The sequence below is a fragment of the Lepisosteus oculatus genome, chromosome 5, assembly GCF_040954835.1.
Source record: "Lepisosteus oculatus isolate fLepOcu1 chromosome 5, fLepOcu1.hap2, whole genome shotgun sequence".
Classification (NCBI taxonomy): domain Eukaryota; kingdom Metazoa; phylum Chordata; class Actinopteri; order Semionotiformes; family Lepisosteidae; genus Lepisosteus; species Lepisosteus oculatus.
The window spans coordinates 61,496,625-61,517,180 of NC_090700.1; the positions used below are offsets into that span (position 1 = coordinate 61,496,625).

The 20,556-nt window shown below is 37.1% G+C and overlaps 1 protein-coding gene across 2 annotated transcripts in view; it reads left to right on the forward strand.

Annotated features, from left to right (window-relative positions):
- LOC102682563 (AT-rich interactive domain-containing protein 3B) overlaps positions 1 to 20,556 on the forward strand; it is a 60,648-nt gene that overhangs the window by 33,003 nt on the left and 7,089 nt on the right. The window contains exons 5-8 of one of the 2 annotated variants that reach the window (XM_015343368.2): positions 15,918 to 16,101; positions 17,071 to 17,327; positions 19,151 to 19,402; positions 20,400 to 20,489. In XM_015343368.2, the coding sequence (XP_015198854.2) occupies positions 15,918 to 16,101; positions 17,071 to 17,327; positions 19,151 to 19,402; positions 20,400 to 20,489 (783 nt within the window). The remainder of the gene's footprint in view (positions 1 to 15,917; positions 16,102 to 17,070; positions 17,328 to 19,150; positions 19,403 to 20,399; positions 20,490 to 20,556) is intronic. The other variant, XM_015343369.2, reaches the window with a different exon arrangement.

A 20,556-nucleotide genomic window follows, 5' to 3' on the forward strand; every position in this document is an offset into this window, starting at 1 on the left:
GTAAGTGGCAAAAATGATTCCTTGTCTCAGGGGATGGACATTCAGTGACCTCCATAACCGTACTCTTGCTAAATGTTACTAAAGATGATTCTGTGGAAAGAAAATAACTAAATATGTATTTTTGGCAGTTAACTGCCGCCACCTGCTTTCATGAATTGGAATCATGCATGTTCAATTAGGTTGAGGTCTGGAGATTGTGATGTCCACTCAAGAACATTGATTTTGTGTTCTGATAACCATTATTTTGTAAATGCATGCTTGGTATCATTATCATGCCTGAATATCCATTTTTTTATTTTCAGATAAATTGAAAAGAGCAACATCATTTGTCCACAAAGTGTGTTATTTACAAACACAGTAACTTATTAAAACCCTTGCAATGGGTGATTTCTGCATCCTCCTCCTTTTGCTTTGATCATCCTGAGAAGACACTTCCTTAAATATTTTAAAAGGCTGCGTCACATCTCCTTAGGGATTTCTGACCATTCTCAAGGGAACTTTTCTCCATCTCCACTGGATTTCTATGTTAGCTTTTTTCACTGCTCTCTTAAGTTCAAACCATACATGTTCAGTTAGACTTAGGTCTGGAGATTGTGATTACAGTCAATTGACTTTGTTCGTATAGCCATTTCTTTGTAGACTGTGATGCATGTTTGAAATCATTATCATGCTGGAATGTTTTCAGTGCAGCTTGAGACTCCTAGCAAAGGATACAGGTTTTTGGCCAAAATGTAGTGGTACATTCTTGAATTGCTCATTACTCTCTCAACCCTAAGGGCACCAGGACCAAAAGATGTAAAATAGATCCATCTCCATATTTCACATTTTCATATTTCATGTTTTTCTCGGCATGTGTTAAATATATCGCTAGTGAGTATAACCACAAAGCTTAATTTCTGTTTCATCTGACCATAAGACACGGTCCCAGTTGTCACTTAAGTGAAGTTTGGCAAGTCTATAGAACCTATTTTTATGTTATGACTTCAGGACAAGCTTCTTCCTTGCAACTCGTGAACACCATGTGCATGAAGTTGACATCAAATAGTAGTTTGTATTATAATGATTCCAGACTGTCATGCAGATCTGGAATGTTTTAGCTAGGGATTTGTGATTGTCTCCTAAACTAATTCTCTCACTGCATGTGGTGACTTCCTGGTAATGATGCAACTGTTTTTGTGACCTTGAATTTAAATGATGGAAATTCTTGCTTTCATACTTTCTTGCTTTCTTGCTTTCATTTGTACTGCCGGAAACTGTACAGGAAGGAAAATTCTGGCTTTTATCATAATGGCGAATGCTACTGAAGGATTTCCTTGATACTGCATTACCTCCTTTCATACCTCATGGAACCAGGGATACAATTAAATCTTGTAGAATGTTCCAGAAGCTTTATAAATGTCCAGACCACAGAATGTTGACACAGGATTGTTTTTCCTGGAATTTATTTGTAGTTGTTTGTAGAACATTGTGTTGTTTTTAAATACATTACTGTTTGTGGTAAAAAGACTGTTTTCTTAGTCGTTTATTTAAGAACATCCTTATTTTAACAATGAGTAAAACAAACTCAGTCTTCAGCAGTCTTTTTGTTCCATTGAATAATGTTTTTGTTTACATTTAGAAAGGATGTTAATAAATATGGAGGGCACAGCATAAGGAAGAGTTAAGGGATGTAGATATTGTAAGTCTATCTCTGAAATCACTGAAATTGATTGATTGGAGATTCCAACTAAGGAAATGGGTAACTACAAATGAAAAAGGAATTTGTTTAGGTTGATGACTAAGAAAACTGCCTTATACTGCACTGTAGGTATCTGGAACTGGCTTCCGAGTTCCGAACTCAGGTCTTCAAAAAATGATGGCATTTACAAATTTACAGCTACAAACTAGCAAAATGGATCAGTTGGCATCCTCTAGGTTTGCAACATTCCTTTTGCTCTTGTGGTGTCAAGCAATTGTTTTTCAAGTTTGGTTGACTGTTGGAGTGTCTTCAAATTAATTTTAAAATGATGTGCTGCATTTACATTTGGAGCATGATTATGGCTAGAGCAGAGCTCTCCAAGTACTGAAGCTTAGGAGCCCGTCAGAATGTGAATTTGAATATTCATGGTTTTTGGAGCACAATTTGAAACCTATGGGTTTTTTAGTCCTTGTTTTGTCACTCATTCCACTCATTCTCCGCTCATCCACTCATTCTCTAGGTAGATGCTGCACCTTCAATGTGATTATGTAGTTTGATTGATGATTGTTTAAATGAAGATAGCATTATCACAAACGGCAGTGGAGGCCCTTTTATGTCCCGCGCTCTTAATAAATGTGCCTGAGGTGGCTGAAGCAGGCCAGGCCTTTTTTAATGGTAATTAGATAATGAGAATATTTGTTTCACTAACCTGTATTGATGGGAAGAAAATAAGATAAAAGTTCAGCCATATTTTGCTTTTTGTCCTTGGAGACTTATTTTGGGTATATATATAATTTTCTGATGAAATCCTTCTTAAAGAGAGATTGAGACTAAGGATCAATGTGTTCTGATGGTTTTCTTAGAAAGCAAGCACATTTAAGTTGTAATAATGAAGTAATTTTTAATGAAGATAAAGTCAATCTTATGAATGTGATGACATATACCTATTTACTGCATTTAAAAATGTAAATGCTGTACTTCATACTATTTTAATTGGGATAGGCGATGCAAACTATCTGTAAATAAAAGTAGATGTATAGCAGCAGTTCTTTTAAAGAAATGTATGCTGTAAGCCAAAAACATTGTATGCAAAATCCAAAGAACCATGGGGAAAGCTTCTGTTATGATGTTCCTTCTCTTAGGTGTCCATGGAAGTTAAGTCCAGTTTGCTGAGCCATTTATCTTGTTGGTGTATTAAGCTTTACAAACATGCGGCAAATCAAATGGCTTCCAGTATTCTCAACTACCTGGCTGTGGCCCTGGGGCGGAGCGGTGGGCCCCTGAGCAAGGCCCTTAACCCCAACTGCTCCAGGGGCGCTGTAAAAATGGCTGACCCTGCGTTCTGACCCCCGGCTTCTCTCTCCCTATCTGTGTGTCTGTGTCTCACGAGCAAGTTGGGGTCTGCGAAAAGAGGAATTCCTAATGCAAGAAATTGTAAAGAGCTAATAAAGTGATATTATGTTTTGCTGTTCATTAAGATCTAAGAAGAAATATCATCCCTCATGCTTCTGTAGGTTAAAGACTTGGCAGACCTCCTTTCTCCCAAAAGGGACACTATTCAGTAAAAAAAAAATGCATAGCTGCCTCTCACTTGTCTAATGGGGAGGATGCATCTCATTAGAGGAAGAAGTGCTGAAGGGTCCTAGGCAACAAACATTCATGTTTTTTTAAATACCTTTCTTTTACTCAGAAACTTTGAACAGAGATCCAAATCTTCATTCAAATGTAATGTGAGATGCCTTTTGTTTGGTACTCATTTTTGTAATTCTTTTGGAGTTTCTATTTCTATTTTGAATTTGTGCTGAAGTGTTTTTAGCATTTGTATTGAGTACTCTTGCTCTTAGAAAGCTGTTGGAGATGAAGCAAATCACTTTTTCATGCTGATTATTTTATGGACATCTTGGTTTTACACAAGCAGTTAAAAGAATATACATCATCTTCCAAAAGTGTTCACAGATCACTGCCAGTTCCTGTTTAGTTTTGATAATCCACAAGTACCAGTAAACTTCAAGCATCAACAACTTATTTTCAGTGACTTCTTAACTTTGAAATAAAGGTATAAAACAATTATGAAATTAAGATGAGTTTACTCATACTGTCTAAGATAGGATATGAATATGGGAGTGAGGGTGGAGTGAAATTTTCTTATCAAGTGGTACTGTTGCTTTGATCCGATTTAAACGCACCATCCTATATTTAGCATGTTTTGTACTTTTGAAAACCTTAGTTCTAGGAGAGCAAAACAGAAAAGATTCTGTAGCTCACAATCCTTTTCAAATAGGATTAAGGCTAAGATTTTCAGGATTGTTAATGAACAAGCTTGTTAATAACATTTATTATGTTACTTTTGTGCTATTTTGGGACTCCCTATTTGTATGTATTCACAAGCTATTTTAAAATGCATTATGTAAGGCTAGCATTTGTTTTTTTATACAAAAATTTCTTTTGTCTGAACAAGCTCTTTGTACCTATGTACTGTTTGTTGGTTTCTTACTGTGAAGGTCATGTGCAGTAGATGTTTTGATAGGAAAAGAAATACTGTAAAAGTTGCAAGATCCTGAATTGTACAAGGTCAAAAGGTCATTTAAAGTTAGTTTTGTTCAATCAATAAACATAATAAACAATGATTTGAGCTTTTAAAATTATGTAGAATAAAATAGCAATCCAAATGTTTCAGGGGTGCCTAAAATTAAGTTATCCAGATGCAGTTATGCATGTCAAAGCTATAGTGCAGATAACAAAATGCCTGAAACTGATAGAGGATTAACGCATTACATCATACTTTTGATGGTGCCATTAACCTCCTCAATAGATTTTTAATTAAGCAGATGGGTCATCGTTTGTATTGGGTTTCTCCTTTCCCCTCCAGGCAGGGTGACTGGGACAGGGGTCTGTATTACAGGTTTAAAGACTAAAACTTGCAGTTTACCCAAATGCCTGTCAGTGCTGTCCACTTCAAATGATTAATGGTGTGTATATAATATTCTGATAGACTTTCTACTGTGGGTGACTTCTGTTAGGGGGGAAGCAAGCTGGTGATGTAAGATGTCTTATTTTATTTTTCTCTATTCTGGATCTGCTTCATATTCTTAAAGATTTTGGCTACCCCTTCAGTTTCATTTGTCTGATCAGCTTTTCACCACTGCTTGGTGCTTCATTAACTCTGTATTAAGTCTTAAAACAAGTACATGTAACATTCCTGAACGTGTTTTAAACAACAACAAATATTTAGTTCACCAGAACTAACCTTACATTCTATTTGTAAAAAAACTAAATTGCCCATTTTTAACAAGACTATTTTGTTTTCTGTAAGTACCCTGTTTCGCCCTTCTCTCATTTCCTCCAGTTGTTTTGAATTGTGAGTTTTTAAGATGGCTAGTTTAATAGTTTATAACTGTTTTATAAGCAGAATATTAAACTTCAGATATAAAAGTCATTTGTAAACTCTTGTCAAAGCAGTGAGCACTTTTTCTGAAACAATAAACAAGAGAATGAGCCTTGAACAATTTTGTATGATCTATTTAGGAATCTCTCGTTTTGGACAAGAAATGTAAACCTTATCTATACCGGACATCAAAGTTTTTTTCCAGAACTTTTCATCCCACTTTCTCAGTCCTCCTTGAGAGTATGGTACTTCTTCCGTTTAAAGATTTTATTCCAAATGGAAAGACTTTAGACTTTACTAAAAGCCATGGGACATGAAGAGGCCATAATTCCACAGGGGTAAAGGCTGTTGTGGGAAGGGTTGTTTAGCAGTGGTAATCTTAGAAGAAGATAAAAAAAGATAAAAAATGTTGATTGTTTCCTTCAACAATCTACATCCTGAATGTAGTAATGTGAAATCCCTCCTGATTAGTTACCCAAAAGGGGTTTTGTTTGTTTTGTTTTTTGGAAGCTTTGGTTTTGATCAGTCCAAACAGGGGAAATAACTAACAATCAAATTGCGTGGGAAAAGCCAACAGCTCTTGTGGGTTTGCAGTGAAAACGTAGAGCAGCCCAAGGGGTGACATGAGGAAGCTGTTAAAGTATATGGCTAAAATATAATTAACAGGCTATCTGACCAACCAGGGTTGTCCCATGAAACTTTTGTGTGCATAGTACCCTTGATACAATTAATGGAAATTTTGAACTCAAGCTTAAGGTCTATTTTTAGGTTAAGAAATAACCTTAATTTGTAGTTCCCTTTTTTAAATATAAGGAATAAAGTTGTACATCTTCATAAAAGTTGCTGTTCATTTTTGTAATTTAGAATTACAAAGGAATTCTTTCTTAAATTTATTTTTACTGATGTTTAGTGTGTTTCACAATGTTAAGGAAAAGGCTGCACAAATTGTAAGCAACTGAAATTGTTTAATAAAATACTGCATTTCAATATTCACCTCATGGAAATTATTAGTATACATAATTGTAAATCGTGTAACGTGAAATGTATGTCACGTGTTGTTTTTTTTTTTCCAGCAGTTATTGCATTAATTTTTAATTACATATGACATTTTGCACGAAAATAGATTAATAGACTGGGCATTTTTGTATTCTGTAGTGACAGACCTCAGATCGTGCCCACTGTTCCGAGATTCAAAAACCTTCAGAACAAGGGCCAAACTCAGCCACTTCTGTCTCCCTCTTTCTCTCTCTCTGGCAGTATGTTGTGCTACTGTGGCAGCAGCTGAAACATGATAACCCTTTGGTGGGGGGCTGCTGCATTAAGTGTTGGAGATGGGAGGGGGTGGATTGGGGAAGGAGGAGGCATGGGTCAGATTAAGGGGCCTCCTGTCCTGCAGTGGATGATTAATGAGCCCCTAAAATCTGGGCCCTGCCTTTGATAGAGAGGAGTGACGGACAGCAGCCGTGTAGAGGGACTGCTGCGTGTCTAGTGAGAGGCCACAGGACTGAAAAGACAAGACAAGGGAGGGCAGGAGATGGGGGGGCGTGATCTTGTTTGTGCGGAAACTGGCCCCTTTTCACTTCCCTCTGGAAATAGGCCATCTATCACTGGGGAAGACCTCAGGCTGACAGACTGGAGAACCTGTCCAGCACAAGGAAGCTCTGTGTGAGATCCAAGAGGGAAAACCAGACATGGATCTAAGAAATGAAAATAAATGTTTTATCCAGATAAGGGAGTGGACTGATTTCATAACATGTGTACAGTGATGCTTGGGACTAGTGATGGGACTGTCTCGTTCCCTGCTTAGAATTGGTGAGGGCATAAATGGGAAATTAGAGCAATGTCGGGATTGGTCTAAGATATTATATCTTATATCGTTTCCTTTACAGCCAGATATTATTAAGAACCATTTTTGAGTTTGTGTCTTGTTGCATCTCCTACTATACTTGGTAAAATTGGGCTTTTTTGATGTACATTAGAAAGCATGATCTTCCTATAATTCACCTTCACAAGCTTGAAGTCTTCACTGGGGACACTGAACTGTGTTCAGCAGCGTGGGGCCAGCACAGTATATTTTCATGTTACATAAATTCAGGATCTTACATGAGAAGAAGCACTGTAGAAAGATCTCTTACGTTGATAACTTTCAACAGAAACAGGATGGTGTTTCTGTCATATCTATAATATCTCTAGGCAGGAGCCTTTTGCGTTTATGAATGTAGATTTTTCTTTACTGTCTTAATCTTACATTACAATTATTAGAGCTGTGTATTTTTACTTCTTTCCTAAAATTGATTAATCTATAGGAATGTGAGGATCATGACGTCAATAAGCACATTTTATCTTCTAAGTTAAGGTTTATTCTGTTTGCTTTGGAAATAGTGGTTTTTATCTCATTTTTTTTAACTGCAGGAATGTTTGTTTTGGCCACAGATAATGGAGGAATAAATGAAGTAAATTACAGCAGCATGTTTTGTATATCTAATCCATATTTCGTGGAACAGTTACACAACTAAAGCTTGACATCCCTTTAATGCAGACATGTGTATTGAGCATCAGTAAGTATTCTTGTCTCTGTTTCTCTCGTCCTGTGTGAGATGGGTCAGACTATATCAGCACAATGATTACTGTTTTCGAGTCCAAGTTACAGTGACATACATGGTTGTTAAGCCCAAGGGACTTACAAACACCTTATTGGTCCTTTTGGGTCTGGAGTTAATGTACCTTGTTTTTCTTTTTTTGCTGTGGTCCTGATAATGCAGCTGCCATGTAAAGGTAGATTAGTGATTACCTAAAAAACCTTTGTAGTTTAATATTTAGGATACTTTTGAGGTAAGCAGACAGCACCAACTTTATAATTACGATCTATTTTATTTTCCTTTTCCATAGTTTAAATGTTGCTTTAATTTAATATGTATTGGTTGTGGGAGGGGGTTATGATTATCCTTTTGAAGCTGTAGATGTCTCAGGAGTGTCGGAATCAAAAGGACTGGTTTGCTCTTGTAATCTACATTTAAAAGTACCTCTAAATTAGTTACGCTGATGTTGAAAAAATGTCTGCAGTTGCTGCCTCTACCGGCTTATTTCCCCTGTAATTATGGATGTATAGGGATTTGCCATCTTAAGCTGCAAAGTCTGTGCAGGACGTGGAGAACTTAATCAGAGGAACTATAAATAAATTCACTCCTTGCTTGCTGAAAATCAACTACCTAACTCTGCCATGATGCACTTGGAGTCTTGGCTCAAATCGGAAATGCACAGCTCTGAGGACGGCTTCATTTAAAGAGGCTTTATTCTCTGCAGAGGTTCACAAACTCTGTTGGTCTCAAATGTTGATAAACTGTTGATAAATGCCAATGGAACCCTGCAAGGATTGTTTTAGACCAACCAATTTACCAAAAAGAGAGTGAGATCTGTTTGCTTTGTACACAGAACAAGGTTTAAGAGCTCAGAACATCTGGTTTCATTATGAAGTCCATCATAGACTATTGCAATCCAAAATGGAGCCAACCAGACATAGCTAATTGGTGAAATACTCATTAAATATGTCAGTAGTGATGTACCAAATGGATTTGTTGCCATTCAGCTTTTGAACACATTTTGAGAGATTAAGTATAAAGAAAATACTACCTGGTTTATTCAAGAAGCAAATACTGAATTAATATAAGATAACATGCATATGACAAAGATGAAAAAAAAAGTTATATTCCTTTTGCTTTCAATTATCATTGAACTAAAATAATATGGAATAATGTAAAAACATGTATAAGAATGGCACTAACGTAGACAATCTCAATTGTCAATGGATCATAAGAATTTACTGTCAAAATAGATTTTGAAGAGTAGATGCTGTGTGAGATTCTTTGTAGATGGGAGGAAAACAAAATTTTCTGTGATCAACATTTCATGCTCTGAGACTTCTCATTGGAGTTTATTTTAGGTGCTCAGCCTTTAAAAAAACGATTCTGTCCCTAGCAACGATGCTAAGATGTGCCTTGCAGCTGCTTGCTGTCTATTGATTACCTTAACAGACCTAGAAATGCTGCTTATGAGCTAATGTCTCTATCTGTCAATCTCCGTTGCCATTGATTTCAACAGCTATCTATGTATTGAATATGCAGGGGGAAGGGGGAGCCTAAAGGATGCGAACCTGCAACAGTCGGTGATCTCGTCCTCTTTAACAGAGAAATTAGACCCTTTTGTGCAAGTTGTGTAACACCAGAGCAGGATTCCTTGTGGAAGTTTTGGCTATGTGTTTTTTTACACTTTGCTAGGGAGATTTAAGCACACAGCCAAAATAACAGGAACGCAAAAAACTGAGATTCATTGTCTTTCAATTAGCATTAATATTAATTATTACTTTCAATTATATCCATGGTTCTATTCCAATAAAACAAAAAAACAAAACTTTCTACTGTTGTGACATCCTTAAAATATCACAGGAGTAACTACAAAATTATCCCTGCCAGTGTTATTCTTCCAGAGAACATCCTTTAAAAGTAAAAAGTAACTTGAATTGCTTAGGTGTCTCTGCACACAGCACAGAGTGATTTAGTAGTCTCTCAAAGGGGGCATTATCTGTAGAAAAACAGTCCTTCCGACATTCTGGGATGTAGCAATGCACAGCTGCTTTGAGCTGTACATGCAAACATTTATTAGTTTTGTATACAAAATATTGCACATGTAGTGGTATTTAATTCAATGTAGTAAAGTCAGATGAGATGGAAGCTTGGCCTTAACTGTGCTTCAGATCCAGCGTTTTTGAATTCAGCTCATTTGAATTGTGAAGAGTTATGTATGTGGACCTCCTTAGTGAATCCCAGGCCTATGTCATTGAGCTACCCTTAAGAATATTTGTTTTTAGTTCTGGTTTAAAGTTTATGGTGGATGGTGGTAATCGGGAAAGCACTATTGTTGCCCTTTAGTATTATTGAAGGCTTCCTGTAGATTATGTGGAATGCAAAACGTGTTGCAAGACACCATCGGTATCGGAGACTAAAGGTCTGGATTTTGGTTGGATCATGATACTGGATGGAGTATGATACTGGATTTCTGGTTTGTAATTAAGTTCAGATGAACTGAACCTGGAATCTTGGTATCTTTTAAAAACCCACTGTGTTTCTGACTCAATTTATAGTGCTTTCCAAAGCAGAGTTTATGCAGATAATGATTTGTGTTTTCAGTTTCCGTTAATTTGAATTATTTGCCTCAGGTTGTATTAGAATTAAAAACAACCTTTCAGCCATCTTGCATCACCATCAGGCCCTGATGAATTTATATCCACTATTACAGTCTTCCTCTAACTTTAACGCATGGTCAGTATATTGTTATGATTAGGACCCCAGTCCTTCATAAAAATCCATCATTTAAATCTAGTGGGACAATGATTTTAATCTGTAACAGATCTGTTCTATGCCTGTAAATTGATTTTATAGGTCCATAGGTCCTTTGATGTTTATATAATGGAATTAAGCCCTAATGTTTTTTAACCAAGCAGTAGGTGGTGTAATTCCTAATATTTACATCCTGCTGAATCTTAAATAAAAAAAAAATTTTGTACTTTTGGAAAATAATTGTTCTTTTAATTATGAATTGGGTATGATATTTTTTAGCATTTTGTGCCAAGGCTAGGTTTCTTACAGATTTTTTACTGTATGATATGGTTGGAAACCACATTTAGAGTGGGGAACCTTGTCCTTCACAATGCTGTCGTGTACAGTTTCATTCTTGTGCCCGTGGTTTGCAACACATGGGTTGGCACAATTCTCTTTATAATCCTTGAATATGCAATTATTTTTTTCTTAAGTAGCTTTTGCATCATAATCCAAGGCTTGGCCTCTTTAATGTAATGGAAAATTGCAGCAAGTGCTCCAAGTATCTTAAATTCATTTAGGGTTTTCACCATTTCCTTAAACTGGCAACTGATTTGGATGTTTAGATGTTAAATGCTGGGGGATATCTGCATGTCAGCTAGCCAGCTATACCCCAAAGCCTTAATTACACATATTCAAGTACTTTAATTTTGAACCTGTACTATCTGGCAAAAAACACTTACAGGTGAGCGAGGAGAATTTGTTTTGCTGATCCACTGCAATGCCAAGAGTTATTTATAGAAAAGAGGCTGCAATTTTTGTGCTGTATTTTTATGGTGGTTCATAAGTTTATAAGGATTAATTTCCTTAAATATTTATCCTTTTACAACATCAACACATTGAAGAATTAAGGGAGCCACACAGAAACTTCAGATTAGTGTTGAATGTAAACTGTTTATGCTTTTCTCAATGGTGAGACCAAATTTTTTATTTTCAGTTTAGTAGTACTATCAAAATGCTGGTGTCATTTTAAAAATATGCTCTTACTACCCAGCCACAGGGTGTCACTGTTGCTCAGCCTGATTAGGAATACATGTCTATCCTTACAAACGTTGGATTCTTATTAAGAAAAGGGCAAATTGAAATAACTTTTTTAGATCTCTAATTTTCTGTTAATGATTATTTTAATCTTTTATTAAAAATTGTGCATTTTATGTTGTCAGATGAGGGTAGAGTAACTTTTGACATAATGTGTCATTATTTTGTACAAGGAAATTTCACTATCACAATCCATAAATACCAGTACTGGAGTCTGAGGAAATTCTTAGGTGTCCCTCCATTATCATCAAAGAGTATAATTGTTTTAATAGTATGTTATGCTTGCTGTTCCCAGCACGAGGTGTGTATATACAGGCAATATCAAAGAAGCCATCTTGTCCAAATACAAAATATTGTTTCCTTTCAAAAGTTATACGGAGAACCCCAGACCACCTGATTTCCTGTCTGCTGTGTTGAATGCTTCCTGATATTGGCTTTCTAATAACATCTTCTATCTCCCAATCTGCTAGAGTGCTGTGGCGTGGATTAGAGGCAGAGGGATTAGTCAAGACCTACTTAGCCCCCAAAAGAGAAGCTGCTTGGGTTACGGTTAAAGCAGACATCTCTTTTTCCACAGATTTGTTTCTGGCCCGGAAGCACGGATGATTCCCCCTGCTGGTGATTCTGGGAATTTCATTCTAGTTTTTTTTGCAGAGGATGGTTCCTGTATCTATACAAATATATCAAGGAACTAATGAAAATACCCTTTGAGCAGAGATTACTACTGAGACTGCAGATATACTATATAAAGGTCACTACTTAGTCCTAACTGTTGGTGTTTATTCTTGGAGATCTAATCAAGGTGGATGAGATCAAGAGCTTTTCTTGCATGGCAAGGATAGGTGTTGAAAGCTATGTTGATCTGCTGCTCAGACCTGCTTGCCAGTTGAGTAGTTTAAAGGCACTGGACCATTTATATTTCATAAATAATAGATGGTGGCCAAATAACATGTCTGGAGGATATGTGATTAAAGTTATATGGATTTTTATTGAAAGAAAAAAACTGTTTTCTTGTTAGTACTGTTCAGCAACCAGCTCTCTGGATCTGAATGGTGTTTTCTTCCATGCCATAAAAATTGAGCTATATTAAATTACATATTTCCTTAGAGCTCAAATAAAGTGAAAAATAAGTTGCCATTTACTGCTGACTAACTTTACAGTATGTGCTCCAGAAAAGTTGCAAAGCCATTAGGAATTAGCTTTATAATCAGTGCATCTTTGCAGTGCCATTTTATACAACTACTGAAATAAATGTGTGGAGATATAAAGCCCGTTGTTTTTTGCTAGTTTATTGCTGTTTACCCTTTCTGTACAACATCACTGTGTATAAGTGCTCTGTTCTCCATTGGCATGTGCCTTGTTTTTACGACAGTGGTTTAAGCTTGGTCTTAAAAACAAAAGATTGCAAGTTGGTTCCCATTGATCATAAAATTGTTTTTTTTTATTTATCTTTAATTAGGCAATGGAAGAATGCCATAAGAAGCCACATTTGATGTTCAATAGTTCAGAATTACAGTAGTGAATTCTGGAATTATGAGCCTTTTCTTGTGGTCTTTATGCTGTTCTCCCCTCAGCCCTGTTTAGCTCTGTACTGTAGTTGCTAATATATGCTCCATATCTGAAAATGGATGCAAGACTCTTCTTTGTGTATGTTCTGATCTTTAATTGTCATGCAACTAAGCTGATTTGGGGTAACTTTTATTATTTTTTAAATCATTTTCTCCAATCAAGTTCAAGAGCGAGAGGCTGTATCCAGAAAGTACAGATATACTGTATTTTGTGCTTTGGCTTTATGTATTAAGCCACTCAGGTTAAATGGGGAGTATTTCTGTACTGCTGTGGAGCTTTTTTTACTGTATGCACAGAGCCCTGCTTTACCCCTGTGGTGAAGCCATTTTTTAGAAGGTCCTCAAGAAGTGGAAGACATAAAGCCCCAGACACAGTGGGCGCTTATGTGCTTTTGGCATAAAGTTATTAATTTCCTGCATGTTTAGTGTCATCCCCACAGCGAAGGAGGAAGGCTGTCATTCATTGCCTCTTAATTATTTAAAGAATCCAAGTAATGTGGAATCAGCGATATTTAATTTACTGTGCTGGCGTCAGGAGCAGCCATTGATTATTAAAGCCTTTTAATGTGGGCAGCTGTTTTGCTCTAAAAATAGGTCAGAGGTCACATGTAATGACCTTGTTTTTACGGTGATGAAGGCATGGTTTCAGATCACGAGTGGGGGAGTAAAATATCATGCCTTAATTGGTGGATTTTGTCTTTTTTTATTTGTGCCTTTTTTTGAGGAGTGTTAATAGTGCCTCCCTGGTGTTTTTTCATTTCATGCACTAAATTAAACTTGTTAGCTGTGGATTTTTCTTCCTTGATTTCAAGCATTCTAAGCCAGCCCCTTGCCAAAGCACAAGGTGGGTGCGTTTTAAGTTATAGAAAAAACATTGTGAATAAAATTGAATGATATCACTGAGAGGTTTTCTCTGAGGCCTCTGGCACTTCCCTCTGCAATACTGAACTTTGACCTTACTAGTCATTAATCATCATGTGCCAGATCACAGTAATCCACCATGACAGGTGACAGATTGGGAAAGTTGGGGGTGGAAGGGAACCAATTAGAAATGGTTTTTATAGTGTGTCGGCCAATCTTTTCTAGTCTTTTTCAGGGCTATTTTAAATTGCCAAATTTAATTGGCCAGTCATTATCAATATGAGCTGGATGGCCATTTTTGTTGGTAATAAATGGCACCTTGAGCTTCTTCATTAAACATTGCTAAGAGCCCCAGACTGGATGTATCTTCATAGAGCTCCGTAGATGAGTTAAGTATTCTCTGTGACAGTAGTTATTGACATTTAGCTCGGGTCACCCAAGAGCTCAGACCTAGGGTCAGTCACACCTTTCTAAAACTGGTAAAATTCTCCTGTCAATGAAGAGAAGTTGTGAAAAGATGTATCAAATATCTGTAGGAGATGTATTTAGAACTGTTAACAAGCATGAAAATCCACAGCCAATGAAGTGGAATTAAAATGCTTCAAGATAAGCTCATAATTTAAAACACTAAATTTAAAGGGGAATATGCCTGTAATGTTTTCCTGTATGCATAGAGCCTGATGCTTGCTTTATCCTTATGGTGTAGCCATTTTTTAGAAGGTTCACAAGTTGTGAAAAGATGCATCAAGTATCTGTTGGAGATCTATTGAGAGCTTTTAACAAGCATGAAAATCCCCAGCCAATGAAGTAGAATTAAAATGCTTCAAGATTAGAAAAGCTTAAAACTCTAATGAACTGTCTTAGCTACTCAAACTCCTCCTACCTGAATAGAGTATTGAATATCAATTGTACAGTAAATAAATAGTTCAACTGTTAAGGTCAGAGGTCATTTCTGATTTATTGAGAATAAAAGGCTAATATAATAAGCTTCCATGAGTATGAACACATGTTTCCCAAGATGTAAACAAATTAGACAATGTACACAATCACAAAAAAGTATACATTTCAATTTTGGTAATACAGAAACCCAGTAATGAAATATTTTCATAAAGCTGCTACTTTCCCAAGAAAGGGAAATAAAGTGAGAATACACAAGAAATATTTAGAAACTTTTTAATTCCAAGGATGCAAAATGTGCAATGTAGTATTCCATTAGGTTATGAGTCATCACCTAACCCATATCATGTCACTAGGAACACCTTTAATGTTAATTGTGTAAGAATTGCCTTTTTAGTGGTGGGCTAGTGAGGGTTTTGTTTTTCTTTTAACGCCAAACAAAATGAATGAAGAAGAGTTGTATAAAGTGTCAAATGTTGGATTTGTTTTGATAAGTCTTAATTTGTATTAAATACTGACTTTTGCAGCAATGTTGCTTTTGCCTTAAGAAGGAAAATTAGGTTCTTTTAACCTTTTTAGCTTTGAATCTGTTGTTCAAATGATTTCTTTCAGGATATTCTGTGCCAGAAAAAAAAGTACTGATATATTTTCTATGTGTGAAAAAATAAAACTAAAATAAAATCATGACACATTCATGATTAAAACCCTCAGAGAAATGCGGGGTTAAGTTTAGAAGTAAAAATGCTAATCTTAAAACCAGTATCTAGTTAAAATCAAGGAGGGTAGTTGGATTTATTCTACGCTGAGAGCAGCCATGTGTGGCTAGAGGTCTGGCTGGTATAAACATGAATAAATCATGGAATCTAGTAGGCTACTGCAGTATGTTTGCTTGCAGGTTTAAAGAAATGGGCTTCATTAAACAGACCTAAGCCTTTGGCTGTTCTGTTCTGAGGTGGATTAAGGCTACAGAATGCTGTGCCATGGAGTGGTTGGATTGATTTTGTCTTGTTTTTGCATGTTTCCAGTCCAAGCTTGGTTCCTTTAGGTTTGGACATCACATCAAAATTCCACATCCCTGGCTTTTCTCCAGGTAATTCCTGTTTTGTTTGGACTTCCAGGGACACCTGTGAACCGAATCCCTATTATGGCAAAGCAGGTCTTGGATCTCTACATGCTGTACAAGCTGGTGACAGAAAAGGGTGGCCTGGTGGAGGTTATCAACAAGAAGATTTGGAGAGAGATCACCAAGGGCCTCAATCTGCCAACTTCCATTACCAGTGCAGCCTTCACACTCCGCACACAGTAAGGCAGTCCTGTAACATCCTGCACAGCTGGCTGCTTAGAGGATTGATTGATCAGTACTTAATTTTTCCAAGCTGTTTCATGTTACGTTGTAGTTTCATGGTCTTCATGTTCTGTAGTCCCTCTTAACATGTTCTAAACATTTCTATCTAAAATTGATTAATTTATCTCTTATCAATATATATTTTGCCCACAAAGAGTTAAGTCCAACCACTCCCTCAACCACAAGAGTGTAAGCATTTGAGCTTGTCAATGTAGTTTGTTTGCCTATTTCCTCTCCTCAGAGTTTGAATTTCATGCATCTCTAGTCATCTCTTGCTAAAAATTACACTTTCTTCATAAAACTTCTTTGCATGTGTGAAAGAAGTCTTAATGAAAGGAAATGGCAAGCCACATGCAAGCAAAACCATTGTTTTATGTAGCTCACACCTGAAGAAGGCTTCACAGCCGAAACAGTTCTCTCTCTTCTCTTTTCAGCATGGAATAAACCTATTAATTGTTTTATGTAGTTTTGCCAGCTGCCAGAATTCTGAAGCATTAAACACATTTGTGAGATTTTTTATGAAAATGTTTTTTTTTTTATTTCTAGTGGGTAATTATTTATAATTAATTATAAATTCCCTGGACTCTAACCTATAATTTTGTGATGGCCAACAATTGTTGGTGAAACTAAATATTGAACAAATTATAATTGTGAGGTTATAAGGTTGTCTTTAGTCTGTGCTTAGTGGAGGAGCCCATTACAGAGTCATTTATTATTCATTTCAGACAATATTTCCTTAATGCTGTCACATACCATGTTTTCTGTGGGAGCCAAATATTGACTATTATGTAAAAATGCTTTGGCTTTTTTGGCTGTGGTGAGTGTAATTGCTCCTTCTGTTTATTGATTGTGATCTTGTGAGTTTTGTGGCACTTTATGCAAAAATTAAACCACAGATTCAGTTTGCCGTTCTGTTGTTGTTGCAGGTATATGAAGTACCTCTACCCCTACGAGTGTGAGAAGAAGGGTCTCAGCTCTCCTGTGGAACTCCAGGCTGCTATTGACAGCAATCGGCGGGAGGGCAGGAGGCCCAGCTACAGCACCAGCCTCTTCCGCTTCTCCCCCACACCTGCTGGGGCCCCACAGATCCTCTCTTCTGCCAAGATGCACCTGCCTTCTCTAGCAGCCCCACCTGGGGCAAACAATGGCATGCCAGCCTCCTCCAGCCCCTCGGTGAAAAAAGGTAAAGGATACATCAGAAAACATGAAGACTTTTGCAGCTCAGACCAGCGGCCTTTTAATTGTGCACATATTGATTGGAAATCACGTTAAAAGGAATACCACACGGAGTATGGCACATGCCCTTTACGCTCATTTTGAGGAGAGCTTATATTTGTCTTATAATTGAGTCAGCTGAAAGTTGCCACCTCCTTCAAAATAAGGAAAAATACCTCCAAGATATAGCGACATGAAATATTGCTAGCTTTCCTGGCTGCTGAGCATCTCTCTAGCAGATAACTGGTCACATTTATATTATATACAGGATATTACTGTGGATGAGTACATGAGTACATTCTTTAAGTGGATAGTTTTATCTTACTCAAGATGTGAGGTTGTGTAGGCTGTGATTTAATATCAAAATGCCCTTTTAGCACACAGCAATATCTTTGTTGATGGGGATAGAGTTCCCTCTATTGGGCTGTGTGGGAGTTTGTGAGGCATTAAGACTCAGGACAGAACTTTCTGTAAATTGTATCTTTTGCTGTAACATAGCTTGTAATGTAACTGGATTTAACATTTATTTATTAATGAAGGTTACTTTTTGTATTTTGAAGTTAGTGTAGTTTTCTCACTTTTACATTCATGGTTTCAGACTCAGGTTAAAGTCATGAGAAGAAAATTACTTTTTTGAGAAGGTAGCGTTATCACTACTTTCTCATCAACATATGAAATTTCTGCTTTTGCCACCAGCCTAATTTGGAACCTTAATCCTAAGTAAGGAAAAAAACATTTTATCCAGTTTATCAGTTGGTTGTACAGATTTTGTTTAAATGTAAAATGTACAATTTTTTTAATCTTTAATGTCAAAGCAGTGAGAACTTTGGTTCTCAATGTCCTGCCCCAAGAACACTAACTCCTACACTGTCTAGTGTCCCTGGTGACCGGACTATGGCATTGGTTTTGAAATTGTCCACTAGCACCACTTGCAGAAAAAGGTTTTCTCTGTCTAACTTGGAGGTGTTCCATGCTGATACTCACTTTCCCTTCTAAGTTTTGAAGGGATCTAGTTGTAAGTTGGTAACATTACTCCCACTGAAAATCAACCCATTAAAACACAATTTTAATATTCAGCCTTCCAAGTGTGTGTGTTCTACAGCTCTGGGAGTTTTGAGTTTCCTTGCAGTTTCCAAATATCTCAATAGGTGGAGCTGAAAGATCAGGGCCAAGTTTGTTGAATGGATTTTATGAATGACATTTTGTGAATCTGTTCAAATCCACAGGGTGTTACCTAGGTAATGATGCCTGGACATTTACTTTTATAAAATATTTTGGACACTAATTTTGAACTTTGTCAAATAATTAATTGTATGCATTTCTCTATGTTAGTGTTATTCTTACTAGGCGGTGATACAGACTGCTTTTCCTGTCAGTATAGAATAATAAACCCCAATCAAGTATTTATTGCTTTGCGCTCTTCACCATTTATATGTCAAGCATTCTGCTTGATCAACTTGACTAAAATGATAATTGAAGCAGTAGCAGAAACCAGCAAATATGCAACACTAGCCTGTACATTTTGTCAAAACAGGGCCTGGATTATATGTGTGGGGATTTTGGGTACAACAGATGGAGATATGTGCTTATGTATTCAATCAACATGTTGATTTCTTTAACTGCTTTGAACGGTGAGATTTTAAAGATGTATATTATGTTTATAAATTTACCCAAGCAAGGCTGCAAGTAAAGCCTTGTGATAGTTTTGCCTTGTCATCTGACCTTCGCTTGAAAGCATGACTTTTTTTTTTCCTGTTGTCTGCAGTCTAACTCGCAATTTCCTCTCCCCAGAAGAAGGCCCACCATCAATCCTGCCAAGCCGCCTGCCTATGGCCATGGCACTGGGCAGCCAGCAGGTGGCAGGATTGACCCGTGCAGCCACTCTTGAGCAGCTGCGCGAGAAGCTGGAGACAAGTGAGGCCCCCGAAAGGAAGATGGCGCGGCTGGCGGAAGAGCAGCAGAGGTTCATGCAGCAAGCCTTCCAGCAGAACCTGCTTGCCATGGCAACGCACATCCCCATGAACATCAGAATCAACAGCCGAGGTGAGCCTGCCATTGTTTGGATCTGCTGGTTTTTGCCCTCCATCCTCTGTGTACCTCAAATAATATACCTGTGGAAACAGCATTTCCATGGTTCACTGGACTCACCACAGACCACAAGGAAGATGCACAAACTACTGTCTGCAGGTTTTTGTCATTTATTTGTGTTTTTAAACAGAGCTGCTTATGCACAAATGTAGATTAGTCTTTCTAGGAAATCCGACAATAATGGTCAAAACGCTTTTTTTTAATGCACAACAAAAAGTAGAACAAAACCAGTAAATTAATACCCATATTGATTTCATCCATTTTTTGGCTTCAGCTTCTCATAGTTGGGGTGTCATACAGCACTGAGGAACTTTGAAATGCTTTTCTGTAGTGCAGATGTTGTCTTTATACATTGGTTATGGGTTATGCAGTTCTTAGGTTAAGGATAGGGTGGGAATTGTCATATAGTAGTGCTAATGTCAGGAGAACATACTCAGAGCATGTATTACAATTTCACTGTATTCTATGATGCAAATGGAAGTTCATTACAATGATACCACACACTAAGGTGTAAAGTCTGGCTGCTGTTGTGGATGTTATTGACTCAATTGCAGTTCTGCACCAGGAATGGAACTCCTGAATAAACTGCCATATCCAGATACTTGTGTCTGATTTTCCAATACTTTGCTCAAGTTGAAGGACAGTGGGAAAACTGCAACAAGGTTTCTTAGAGCATAATAGAGGATGTCCTCTGTCACCATCACAGTTCAGCAGATATCTCAAGCCTTAAAACATTTCCTAAAAATGCTATAATAGACAAAAAGATAAGGAGATAACAGAAACAATTATTTTCTCTTAAACTAGAATGCTGTAATACATGTGGAAAATGTGATGGTGAAGCTGCAGTGATGAACTAAAGCACCACCTTCCTGCTCTTGTTTAGGTTGAGATGAATATTGATACAGTTGTTCTGTCTCTGAAGTCATGTTCCATTACTTTTATTCCTTCACAGAAGACAAGCAGGATATGGCACTGAGTATTTCTACAAATGGAGCTAACAGTATCAATATGTCAGTGGAGGTCAATGGCACTATATATTCTGGTATGTATGCTATTTGCTGGCAAATTGGGAAGGCTCAAGGAGTTGAAAATCCTCATTATGGTGTACT